Source organism: Pantherophis guttatus, chromosome 1 (assembly GCF_059756535.1).
Source record: "Pantherophis guttatus breed Tessera chromosome 1, ASM5975653v1, whole genome shotgun sequence".
NCBI classification, from domain to species: domain Eukaryota; kingdom Metazoa; phylum Chordata; class Lepidosauria; order Squamata; family Colubridae; genus Pantherophis; species Pantherophis guttatus.
This window is the reverse complement of record NC_142063.1, coordinates 108,223,953-108,237,514: the sequence shown is the minus strand read 5'-3', so window position 1 is coordinate 108,237,514 and position 13,562 is coordinate 108,223,953. Positions and strand designations below refer to the sequence as shown.

Below are 13,562 nucleotides of genomic sequence, written 5' to 3'. Positions count from 1 at the left end.
GTCATTCCCTTGGGATGCCCCAACAAACCACCCAAAACAAGTACCAAAACAAGTACCAAGAAACAGTTTCACACTAGCCCAGTACCTGCATAAAAAGCCAGGTCTGGATGACCATCCAGAAGACTAAAAGGATGGAGCCTTTCAGATTGCTGCGGGAAGGCCATCCCACAAGATAGGGACAGCTATGGAAAAAGCACACATCCCTGGTCCAACTAGATGGCAAGATTTCAGAGAAGGGACCTAGAGAGGGGCAATCCTGTGGCACGAATATTTAAAGTTTCCAAATTATCTCATGGCTTGGAGAAGGGAGGATAAAGCCCTACCAAGAGTTCCATGTCAGCAGAAGCTCCACACTGAAGCCCACCTCTGCCAAAACAAATGCAAACAAGAGACTGTTTTCAGAAATAGGTGGGTTTTGCAGAGCTCCCTTAAAAGAGGATGTGTTTACAGAGCAGGAAAACACCCTCCATGATTCATACAGCAATATATTTGTTGGCTGCATTTTGAAAGTTTAAAGCTTTCCAGAAATTAGTTTTACTTGAGGATTGAAGGGAACCTTTGCTTCAAATCTGAATAACCTCTCTGTTTAAATTCTGCTGCTAGCAATCCTCATAGCCCCATGAAATATTTCCTTGATGCCCTGTGCCTGTATGTTTCCCTTTTACACTTTGTTTTTAAAGCGAAGGCATACATCATCAATAAAATGTAGATTTAGGGCAGTCAATTAATGTTGTCTATCAGACAGGCTGCGTGCATTTTTCCATTGCATCTTTCCTTCCCCAATCTATTTCTGATTCTGTATTTTAGGCAGAGATGGTTCATGAGGACATAGAAAGTGCACTTGCTGACCATAAGTTTGGAAGGAAGATACGACCTCAGACCCTCAAGTAAGTGGCTTCTGTATATGGACAAACTGTAGCAGGGAGCCCAGAAAAATGCATTTTTTGGACTACAGGGGTTGCAAGTTTCCTTTCCAAGTTTGAGTTGTTGCTGTTTGAAAATGGGTGGTGGAAGCTCACTTGGAGTAGCAAAACTTTGAGGAATTTTACCCATATTCCATGAAGATGGAAGAAAGAATTATCTCTGGCAGCAGAGTTGCTCTTTCTCTCAGGAAGACATTCTGAAACCCAAATCTAATGAATAAAGAATTGGATGAGACTCTTTCAGACAGGTTTCAATAACAGAGGAAACAGCCTAAAACACAAGTGAAAATTCACCTCTTAATGCTATCACATTTCAGCACAATTGTTCAGAAATCATTCCAACTAAATTTCATTATTTAGGATTTTTTTTCATCAGCTGGAAAATAATTGCAGGTCATTGTGAATCAGTTTCTAGGACTGGGAATTGAAAGCAGTGGCTTTGTGCAAGTGCCTAAATATATCTTGCTGGAACTTAATAGGGCAGAGATGGAGCCCTGCTTAATGCATTTGTTAATGAAAAAAAATATTATAAAGTCGATAGGATTAGAGATAGTTGCATACTACCTTCAATTCCCATGAAAATAATTTGAACCTCAAAATTTGGGGATTCTTTACCAATAATATGAGTCCTTCCATGTTCATCCATCTCCCTTCCAATTGACCAAAGGACACTATCCAGCCGGAGCCTTGTCTGGAACAGTTGTTGCACTGGGGTAACTGAATCTCCTCTTCCCCACTTCATATAAAAGGGAAATAAAAGAAATCAGTACTACCTTTTCAGTACCCGATATGTCCATTTATTCAGCCTTTTTAATAGACATGTGAAAGCAGCTGCTTTGAGGAGATACTTAACTGGTTCCACAGCTGACATCTTTGCACATTTAAAAGGCCCTTGCTTTTTTTTTTTTTTTAACACGATGGTGAAATGGTAATATGTCAGCAACTTTATAATCAGGCATTTTATCCTCCTACTTGTAATCTTGATTACATATTAACTGCAGTGCAATGCTTGTAGACAATTATTGTGAACAAGGCAAGTATTAGGAAGGTAAACTGTATGGTAGGTGAGTTGATGGGAAAGAACAGTGGCCGTTTTGGTTCCAGAAGACAAGATGATGTATTTCTTTTCATCAGTGAAAATGAAATCAGCCACAAACTCTGCAGAGCCACAAGTTCAGGGGGAAAAAAGTCACCTATGCTCTGGCTTCAAGTAAACTACCACGGAGCTAGAAATAAATTGACTCAGCTCCCCAAACCAGCTGATGCTATCAGATCAGACAGAGTTGTGAACCAGTTTGGTCTGGTGGTTAAGGCCCCAGACTAGAAACCAGAGTCTGTGGGTTTTAGTTCAACCTCAGGCCTGAAAGCCAGCTGAGTGACCTTAGGCCAGTCACACTCTCTCTCAGCACCACGCACCCCACAGAGTTATTGTTATGGGGGAAATAGAGAAGGAAGGAATATTAGGAATGTTTTCTGCCTTGAGTTATTTATAGAAATAATAAAGGTGGGATAAAAATCAATAAGATTAATCTGGAACTGATTTTGAATTTGTACAAAACCCTTGTGTCCCGTTTCTATGGAAATTTTACCTGAAAGTTCTCATCAATTGGACTTAGGCCTTACGATGCCCACTGGTTTGCTTTTTCCCAGCATCCGGAAGGCTTGGTCATTAAAAAACATTCATTTATCCATATCAGTCTCTATTATCCATAGAGTTGCTATGTACATTTCATGACGCTTTGCAAGCAGAAAAAAAAAAAAAGCACAGGTTGTGAAAGAACTGATCAGGTTTACAAATTGCACATAAATCAGAGATAATCATGAACGTATTTATTTATCAAATTTATGTAGCTCTTCATATCGTCCCAAAGGGAGGATGTACTACAATAAACAAAACAGCCAACAAAAACAGATAAAAATATAAAAGTCACAATAATAAATACAACATAAAAACAAAAGTACTAGCCCTGGATAGAGGGAGGATAAAAATGTCCACTCTGGCAATGGAGCAAGTATGTTGATGTGCCCATAGAACTTTAGAAACCAAAAAGGTGTCTGAAGAAAATGTTCAACAGGCAGTTGTGGGTCTGGTCTGATACCTCTACTGACTCCTTGCTTGCTGAGATAAGCAAAATAGAATGGTGATTTTATGCACACTTGTTTATTTAGCATTAAATCTAGCTGAATTTAGTAGGATTTCTACAGTGACCAACATATGCAGATCAGCTTAATCTGTACAACGGATGTAAATGAAAGGCTTTGCATTGTTAGATCACCCATAATTGAAGTCTATATGAAATGTTTTGTACTCCTCCCCTCCATAATTAAATATTGCTCTTAGTCCAATAAATTCCAAATTAATCAACACAGGTTTAAATTCATTTGCTCTGTGTCTGCTATTTGAGTGAACAGTACATCTTTTAGTTATCAAAACCATTCCTATTTTCCTTCTGCAGGGTGAACCAAGAGAAGATCAAACAGAGGCAATCCATCCTTCCCCCACCTCAAGGGCCTGCGCCCATCCCTTTCCAGGATGAAAACAGAGGCTTCCGAAAAAACAACCAGAATCGTGTGGTCCCTCCGTCCCAGCCAGGTATAGGAATTGTCAGTACTCTATCAGGCCCCAAGAACAACAAAAGACAAGTAGAATTATTTCTCTGTAGTTTCCTTTATTGTTCCTCAGCTATAGACAGAAATCTTGCCAAAATAAAGCAATGTTTGCATCACTATGAGAAGTGCTAGGGAGGAATCTTCTTAACTCTTTTTCTTCCAAGGAAACTTCCATGCTTGGCTGTCTTATTTCCCTCTAGGATGCAGCCCCTCCCTCCTGGGAATCTAGACTACATTCCACCACATCCGTGAATAGGTCAGCACCTGCACTTGAAGGCCCAGTTCTGCCAGCATTTGCAGGAGCCTTCATTGCCACACTAACATGATCAATGGAAAATCAAGGCCATGTCATTCTTGTCACTCATGTGCATGTCTTAAAGGCCCAAGAAAACAAGGCATTCATGAATATTTCCATGTGATAATTAAAACACAGCATGCTTAAATCCCATTCTCCTCAGCCTTTGGACAGCCAGAATTATGCCTAGGTGTTTTTGCTGTACTAGAGCTTCCTTCTTCAACCTCTTCAGAATCTCTTCAGTTCTAGGAGCAGTAGTCCCAGAGAATAACAGATTAAAGAAGGTGATGGCAGGTGGTTTTTGCGTCAATAGATGGGGAAGGCAGCCTTCAACTTCATGACGTTTTTGTTTTTTAGTAGAATCCTTGGTCTTTATTAGAACCTCATGCAAAACTGTATCTGTACAAAAATAGATAGGCCATCATAATTGATCTGATTCTTGCTGATCAGAACAGAGGTGAGGTAGGAGTCTTTGGTGCTGTTGCTATTAAACAATAAAGAGTTAGAGATTTTTGCCAGACTGTTACAAATCAACCAGAAATCTATTGCTGAATCTAGAGCTACCCACTCGATATAGAGTCTATTTTCCCTCTCACAAACCTTGTGCGCACTTCCAGCTGGTACTAGCTACTGATTAACTGATACTAGTTTTCTAACATTTCCTGGTGTTTGTCCAGGGACTCCCCCTCTCTGGTCATTAGTTCTTCCAGCAATCACAAAGTCCTAAATTTCTTTTTCTCCTCTAATCCATTGCCTCCTTCTGGGAAACAGCACAAGAACCTATTTGCCCCAGTGAGGAAGCAGTGGATAATGGGACTGATTACAGCAAAAGAACCCCTCCCTGCATTTGCTGGGGTTTTTTCAAAGGATAGCAGAGATTTTTGCCATGTGAATTAGCAGCAACCCAAAGGAAAAAGGGTGCTGTAGCTCCATCAAGAGCACAAGCATTGCAAGAAGAAATAAGGGATGTTAACCTGTCTGCTACTTTACAGCAATTTATGCAAAATGGGTGGACATGCAGATTTCCTACTGAAGAAACCAGAAGGACCAGAACAGAGCCACTGCCTTTTTTAATTAATAGGAGCTTGATGCAACTTTATAATTGCATGATGGATAGCACACTAAGAGATAAACTTTTAGCCAATCTGGTGATAGAATGCAGAGGAAAGCTTCACCTGCTGATTTTCTTCAGAGGCAAAATGTACAAAATTTGAGTGTTTTAGTGAATCCAAAATAAAGAAACACTCTCAGGAGCTTTGAATTCCACAAAGTACAATTTTATTGGATACACCATTTTGGTACTAAAGAATCAAAACCAACTCTGATGCTCCCGCAAAAATGCTTGCTTAGTTAAACAATATTTTCCCTTTCTCCCCACCCCTGTCCAATTATGAGACATCCTTTTGTTATGGGAACGGCCCATGTCTTTCTCAAGCACCTGCGGTAGTGACCTTGCCAGGCTCTCACGATCCACGCACACATTCTCAACATTCTATTTCCCCCTTCCCTCCCCCCAGTTCATTGGCAAGTTGAAAAGTATTAGGTTTGAAAGAAGCAAAGCTGTTCAATCTTGACACAGAGTTTTTCTTTGAAGGGAACCTTTCTTATATATGGCAGCTTTTCCTGACTTGATGCCCTCAAGCATAAGAAACTATAACCCGCCATCCCCAGCCACTGTGTCAGTTTGACACTGAAAATTTTGTTTAATTGAAGGTTTAAGTTGTTTTAAACTTACTGGATAGAGAACCGTTTTGTTTGGACTTCTTAACAGAGCAATAGTTTGATCCCGAGAACTAGAATCCTATTTTAAAATTTAATTTTGCAAAAGAGGAATAATGTCCAGTGATAAAGAGAGATGGCCTTTGTGTATGCTTTTTATAGCAAGTTATGCATTTGCATTACAACTAATCATCCATGTTTATCAAAAGATGTATCCCAAAATTATGAACTTGACTATCAGCCAGCTTCACACCTCAATGTATATTAGTATGTTGCAAGTTGATTTAAAACATAATGTTTCTAAAGATATACTTTGTAATTATTTCATGGATCTTGCTGCGTGTCAGATGAGCTTGTTAGATGAGAATACCTGGATTCTGACTGTGCTAGACATAGCTAGCCCCACACAGGATTTACTTTCAAAATCTGGTTACTCTGATTCTTTTCTTTCGAAAAAGTCTGTTTGAAAACAAGTCAAATTCAATTTTGCTGCAGGGGTGGCTAAAAAAGGACACATTTTAAAGGTTTATGAGAGTTGTGCGCAAGAACAATTTCATTGCAGCTCTTAGCTGACAAATCCTTGGCAATGAGGCCCGCAAAGCTCTTTCTGCAAAACAGAGTCTGGAACCAGCCAAACTGATAAAGCTCTGCCAAATTTTCTTAGATGTATTATTATTATTATTATATCCAGAGCAATAAAATAAATAACTATGTGATGCTTCCACCTTCTAAGTTTTTAATGAATACATTTAGTTCCCAAACGACTACTTCTGTTTCCTTTGACAGAATCCATATATCTACTGTATATTCATAATATTCATGTCAAAGAAAGCTTCATAGGGTAGCTTGATACAGGGAATGTTTTTAAACAAATAATTTAATTCCACTTCTGTTTTGTTTTTTTTCCATTGACAATACAGGTAGTCCTCAATTTATGACCCAAACTTTTTGTTTGAGCCCAAAATTTTTGTTGTTAAGTGAGACATTTGTTACGTGAATTTTGCCCCATTTTACGACCTTTCATGCCTCAGTTGTTAAGTGAATCACTGCAGCTGATAAGTTAGTAACCTGGTTGTTAAATGAATCTGGCTTCCCCAGATTCATTTTGCTTGTCAGAAGGTCGCAAAAGGTGATCACATGACCTTGGGACACAGCAATGGTCATAAATACGAACCAGTTGCCAAGCATCTGAATTTTGATCACATGCTCATGAGGATGCTACAAAGGTTGTAAGTGTGAAAAACAGTCATAATTCACTTTTTTCAGTGCCGTTGTTTGAACAGTCACTAAAGGAACTGTTGTAAATTGAGGATTAATTGTACTTTGCTTTTTGTATTTTGCCAGAGACTGATCGACGAAGTAGTAGCTCCCAGGAATATGAGGAGTCTCGTGCAGCTTTAGCACAGAAGATTGAAAAAGAAACGGTTAGTGATAGTAATTTTTTTTTAAAGTTATATGGGAGAAGATGAGGTAACCACTTGATGGTATAATCTATTTGTTGATTGTTCATGTGTTACCAAAAGAAATGCTTTTTTTTTTTTGAGATGCAAATAAGAACATAGCGGGGAAAGATGCCCTTGTCCAAGCATTTCTCTCCACCTGGTCTGGAGGCGGCCCACAATTTCCTAGTGGTGATTATTTAAAACATAATGTACCTGCAGATCACATTGACTGCTCATGATTAAAGCTGCAATTAACATTTTGACTCTTAATCAGGGAGATGCAGAGTAAGTTCGTGTGAGCATGGATGGCTTCTGGCTGTTGGCTTTGTCTGAAGTTCTCTCGTTTGTGTGTTTGCAGCAAGTACTGAATTGCACCCTCGATGACATTGAGCTGTTCGTGGCCAAGCTTCAAAAAGCAGCAGAAGCATTCAGGCAACTGAACCAAAGGAAGAAGGGAAAGAAGAACAAGAAGAAAGGGCCAGCAGGTATCAACAGTTAAATTATTGGCTGTAGGAGCAAATATAAGGCCCTTTAGAGGGTGTATAGTATTAGATTCAGGGGATTTTCTCCTTCAAAAGGGAAAAAGAGAGCATCCTTAGTTTGTGTCTAAAATGGGGTGAGGTTTGGAAAAACGTACATGAGATAAAGGGATAATGGCGTATAGGACAGCCTTTCTATTTTGACTTAGCCCACCCTGGGCAGTTTTTTCCTCATTTTCCAGAAGGACTTAAATATGTTTTTGTTCTGCTTAGGGGTGATAATGGTATAAGGGCTGCCTTTGTTTGTTTGAATAATTATATGACTGCCCAATTCTCGTGGTAACTCTGGTGACTTACAAAGATAAAAAACCCAGCACAAAACCCAATAAACACTCATTCCCCTGATGACAAAAATCGACCAGCCACTTAAAGGGCTCCAAATCACTCTGGGGTCCACAAGCATGTTGGTAGAACGTATCTTCAGGGCCTTGCAAAAAAAATATCAAAATTGGGGCCAAATTTATCTTTGCAGGGATAATGTTCCACAAGGAGGGAGCCACTACTGAGAAGGCTTCTCTTCTTGGCCCCACTAGATGCATCTCCTTAAGAGAGAGGATCCATAACAGATGTCAATACTAGAGTAGATGTCATTTTATTGGCTTTGTGGATTTGTTATTCTTTGTAAATTTTTCTTGTGGATCTGGACAATAAATTATTTTACAAATAAGCAAATTAGCAGGCAGTCCAGGGGTTAGAAGCACCCAGCCAACCCTCAAGTAAATTCTCTTTTGTCTTGGTGACCCTTGCAACTTTTTATCAAAATAAAGACAAATATGGTTTTTGTCCTGAAAATTTCAGCTGAATGAAAAATGAGATTTCGTGTTCGTTTGGTATATCATTACATGCACATCATGAAAGTGAAAGAAGCAACAAATATCAGCCTCAAGAACTCTTTTCAAGAGCCACATTTGTGTTTTTTAATGATGACCCCACCTCACCACATGATGTAGTTTATAATTATTAAGCCAGTTCCGTTAAGTGATGCCTATTTTCATATATAGTGCATTCAGAAAGTATTCAGACCCCCTTCTCTTTTGTCAGTTTTGTTATGCTGCAGTCTGATTTTACAGTTGTTGAAATTCATTTTTTTCCTCATTAATCTACACTCAGTACCCCATAATGACAAAGTGAAAACAGAAGTTTAAAAATGGCTGTAAATTTATTAAAAAGAAAAACTGAAATATCACATTGGCATAACTATTCAGACCCTTTGCAACAACACATGAAGTTTAGCTCTGGTGGCCTCCCATTTCTCTTGATCGTTGTTGGCATGTTTCTATACCTTGAGTGGAGTTGATCTGTGGTAAATTAAATTGATTGGACATGATTTATAAAGGCACACAGCTCTCTACAGAAGGTCTCACAACTGACAAGGCATACTGTAGCAGAGCAAAAGCCATGAGGACAAAGGAACTGCCTGCAGAGCTCAGGGACAGGATAATTGCAAGGCACAGATCTGGGGAAGGCTATAATAAAATTTATGCTTCGCTGAAGGTTCCTAAGAGCTCAGTGGCCTCTATAATTCTCAAATGGAAGAAATTTGACACACTTCCAAGATCTGGTCACCCGATCAAATTGAGCAATTGGGGGAGAAGGGCCTTAGTAAGAGAGGTGACCAAGAACCCAATGTTCACTCTGACTGACCTCCAGAGATACTGTGTGGAGATGGGACAGAGTTTGAAAAGGACAACATCACTGCAGCCCTCCACCGATCTGGACTTTATGGCAGAATGACCAGACAGAAGATTCTCATCAGTGCAAAACACATGAAGGCCTTGGAGTTTACAAAAAAACACCTGAAGAACTTTCAGACTGTGATGAACAATTCTCTGGTCTGATGAAACCAAGATCGAATTGTTTGGCCTCAATTCTAAACATTGTGTCTGGAGGAAACCAAGCACTGCTCATCACCTGCCGAATATCAACCCAACAGTGAAGCATGTAGTGGCAGCATCATGCTGTGGGGTATTTTTCAGCAGCAGGGACTAAGAAACTGGTCACGGTTGAGGGAAAGTTGAATGGAGCAAAGTACAGGGATATCCTCAATAAAAACCTGTTCTACAGTGCTCAGGAACTCAGACTGGGTCGAAGGTTCACTTTCCAACATGACAACAATCTTAAGCACACAGCCTAGATAACACAGGAATGCCTTAGGGATAATTCTGTAAATGTTCTAGAGTGCTCCAGTCAGAGCCCTGACTTGAACCATATTGAGTATCTCTGGAGGGACATGAAAATGGCTGTCCACCGATGGTCACCATCCAACCTGACTGAGCTTGAGAGGATTTGCAAGGAAGAATGGCAGAAAATCCCCCAATCCAGGTGTGCAAAGTTTGTCACGTCACACCCAAAAAAAGACTCAAGGCTGTAATTGCTGCCAAAGGTTCTTTAACACAGTACTAAGTGAAGGATCTGAATATTTATACCAATGTGATATTTCGTTTCTTTTTAATAAATCTATAGACATTTCTAAAATTCTGTTTTCACTTTGTCATTATGGGATACTGAGTGGAAATTAATGAGAAAAGAATGAATTTCAACAACTGTAGAATCAGGCTGCAGCATAGCAAAATTGACAAAAGTGAAGGGGGTCTGAATACTTTCTGAATGCACTGTACACCCTATCCCATCAGGTTTGAAGGATCCAGTTCAAATACTGACTTCTAGGCCAGTTCTAAATCCCACTCACCTCTTTCCTTGCTCCGTTTCTCTCCTCCTGTTCAAAAATAAAGCCACTGGATCAAGATGAATTTCTAGCTTTCTTAGTCTTGTCATCTTAGAGGGTAGGAACACTGGCCATTCCCTGTCAGGATGGGGCCTTTTTTTTTTCACCATTGTGATTTGGGTCCAAGTTCAATGATTCATTTCTTCCTGTAGAGTAAACAGTGATGCTCTTTTAATTAGTAAACAATAATCAAAAGCACATAGACATGTAATAAAAGGTATAGTTAAAAACCTCCAATGTCTCCAATGAGAAAAACCAATCTCTCAGTGTGTCCCAAGGGATTGGCTCAATATTTAAATTTGCCTTATAAGGCCTTTGAGAACCAAGCAACTCCCAACCTACATAGCTCTGTTTCTGATCAGCCTAGAACCCGGATGGTGAACCTTTGGCACGTGTGCCTGAGATGGCACGCAGAGCCATCTTTCCAGGCATGTGAGCTGTTGCCCAACTCACCTGCAGCTGCGCATGCACGCACATCCCAGCTGATGTTCGGGCCTCTGGTGTGCATGTGCACAATTCAGGGGACCCAGCTGCTCTTTGGAGCTCTCCTGCACATGCACGTGTGTTTGTACTTATGCATAGTGCAAGGGCTGATGGTCTTCATGCGCCTGCATTGCACACACAAAAACCGCATACATGCGCTGATGGTGCAATTTTGCACACAGTACATGGGGAGCCGCGTGAAACCTGCATGCATGCGCAGATGGTGCGATTGCACATGCAGAGCACAGGAGAGCCTCGCAAAAGTCACGCACATGCGCAGATGGTGTGGTTGCATGTGCAGCGCACGGGGGTGCATGAAAGCTGTGTGCATGCACAGATGGTGCAGTTGTGCACACAGCGCACGGGGTGAAGCCGCGTGTTAGCATGGATGGCATGCAAGCACATAAAGCGCGTACCTGTTTGGTACTCGGTGAGTAAAAAGGTTTGCCACCACTGTCCTAGAACATGAAGGAAAAATATACTGTTATTTTGACCATCGATGTTTATAGAGATAGCTTTTAACTATACTTGATAGGGTTAGGTGGCTGTTTCTTTGTAGACTGTTTCAGCCTTTTCTCAAATGGAGACTCTAAATATATAGGACTACAGATCCTGCCATTAACAGATAGCAGAGCTACTGGCCATCCCCACTGGTTGTGCTGGCTGTGGAATGATGGAAGTTATAAGCCATTGCACTGAAGGGCATCCAGTTGGGCGAGATTGATATTTCAAACACTTAGTGCCCTCAAGGAATGTAGATTATTATGGTCAGCACGTCACATTAATATTTCTTCATGCACGGGAGTGTCAATTTTTTTTTAAAAAAATGTGTTTATTATCTTTTGATTTAAAGAGGGAGTTCTGACTCTGCGTGCAAGACCTCCACATGAAACCGAGTTTCTGGACTGCTTTCAGAAAATCAAGCTGGCACTAAATCTCCTGGTAAGAAGCAAAGGGCGTTGGGTATAATGTTGTCTCAACTAGATAGATAATGGCATAGTTGCTTGCTTCATGCTGTTATTGGAAATCAACCAAATATTATGCTTATATAGTCAAAGAGTTGAGAATCTCAGTAGAAAGTAGTAAACAACTTTACAAAGTTGCCAAAATAAAGCACAAGGTTGCAGCTGACACTTTAAAAAGTCACAAAGTCGAGCGTTAGTTTTTGTGTCATTTGATCCATTTCATAAGATGCATTGAGAATTACCCTCAGAGAGACACTTTATGTACATGGGAGCTGGAGGCTGTGACAACCAGTCAAAGGCAATATTAAAGGAAGATCCCCAAAAATATCCAGTCACAAAATATCAGCATATAGGACAAATACTCTTTTGCACTGATTTTGCACTTGTATACATGTCACATGTCATGTCACATAATGAAGTCTCATTTCTGCTTCTATTGGTCCATGAAAAGGGAGAAGCAAAAATTTTGAATGCAACAATTGTTTGCAAAGAAAAATTTAAACTTGTTCCCACCAATCATCCAGTCAAATTCTTAAATGTGACCCCTAAAACCTTTCTAAAAAAAACCTGAGGTGTTGGCAAGACCTAGTTTTGCTCAAGTCAAAAATGGTTATCCTCAAACTGGTTATTCTCAGCATGTCCCTACCCCAGCCTTGCCAAACCCTGAGCTCTTAGATGTGTTGGATTACAATTCACATCATCCCCAGCCAAGTGCTGATTATTGACTATTTGTTCAAAAACTGTTCATTCTGCATGTTCATTGTTAAAATCAAGCCAAAGCAGGGAGGACAAAGTACTTAACTATCCTGCTTAGTAGAGACACTTGACTGTCATACAGAAGAAAAAACACATCAATTCTTTCTGAGAATCTTCTGACAGTATGATATTCTTGTACTTGAGAGAGAAAAAAACAGAATAGGTTTCCCCTCCACAGCATTTGACTAAAAATGTACTTAGAGAGGTAGAAACTGTACAAAACCGAATAATATGTGTGCCGTATGCAAGATCATTACCCTTTTGGCAAATGTTGCACTAGTGGCAAATCACATGGTTAATATGCTAGTTCAGTACCTGTGCAAATCTTAAGGCAACCTTACCATGTGTGTCATATAAGAGGTAGTGCGATATGGTGGTTCAGGCATTGTTATGGAACTTGGCAAGGCAGGTTCAAATTTACCTTCAGTCCTGGAAATTCCTTCTTTCTTAGCAAGCCCTCCCTGATAAGAATGCTATGTGGGAAAAGAAGGTGGGTGGAGGAATGCCTTGTAAAGTGTCTTGAGTCTTGGAGGAAATAATCCCAAGTAGATGGGTAGGTAGACAAATGGATGAATGGATACAACATCTGATTTTTACTATGTTGTGTTATTTGTTTATTTATTAATTAATCAAACGTATAGGAAGTCCTCAACTTACAACCACAATTGAGCTCAACATTTCTGTTGCTAAACAAGACAGTTGCTAAATGAGTTTTGCCCTATTTCATGACCTTTCTTGCCACAAGTGTTAACTGAATCTCTACAGTTGTTAAGTTAGTAACAGGCTTGTTAAGTGAATCTGGCTTCCCCTATCAGCGGGTGATGACATGATCCTGGGACACTGCAACCTTCATAAATATTGTTGCTAATTGCCAAGCATCTGAATTTTGATCACAGGACTATGTGGATGCTGCAATGGTTGTAAGTGTGAAAAATGGTCATAAGTCACTTTTTTCAGTGCTATTGTAACTTCTAACGGTCATTCGACAAATGGTTGTAAGTCGAGAACTACTTGTATATGGCCGCCATCTCACAGTAAATTACTGTGATTTACTACAGTGTTATGTTGGTTGTTGCCGAATAGCAGACGTGTCAAGGCTATGAAG

General features: G+C 40.0%; 1 protein-coding gene across 2 annotated transcripts in view; it reads left to right on the top strand.

The window, feature by feature from the left end:
- The window catches only part of EPS8L2 (EPS8 signaling adaptor L2), a 101,381-nt gene that overhangs the window by 64,834 nt on the left and 22,985 nt on the right, over positions 1 to 13,562 (top strand). For both annotated transcript variants that reach the window (XM_034416805.3, XM_034416804.3), the window contains exons 7-11: positions 808 to 887; positions 3,380 to 3,516; positions 6,892 to 6,971; positions 7,348 to 7,474; positions 11,590 to 11,678. In XM_034416805.3, the coding sequence (XP_034272696.1) occupies positions 808 to 887; positions 3,380 to 3,516; positions 6,892 to 6,971; positions 7,348 to 7,474; positions 11,590 to 11,678 (513 nt within the window). The remainder of the gene's footprint in view (positions 1 to 807; positions 888 to 3,379; positions 3,517 to 6,891; positions 6,972 to 7,347; positions 7,475 to 11,589; positions 11,679 to 13,562) is intronic.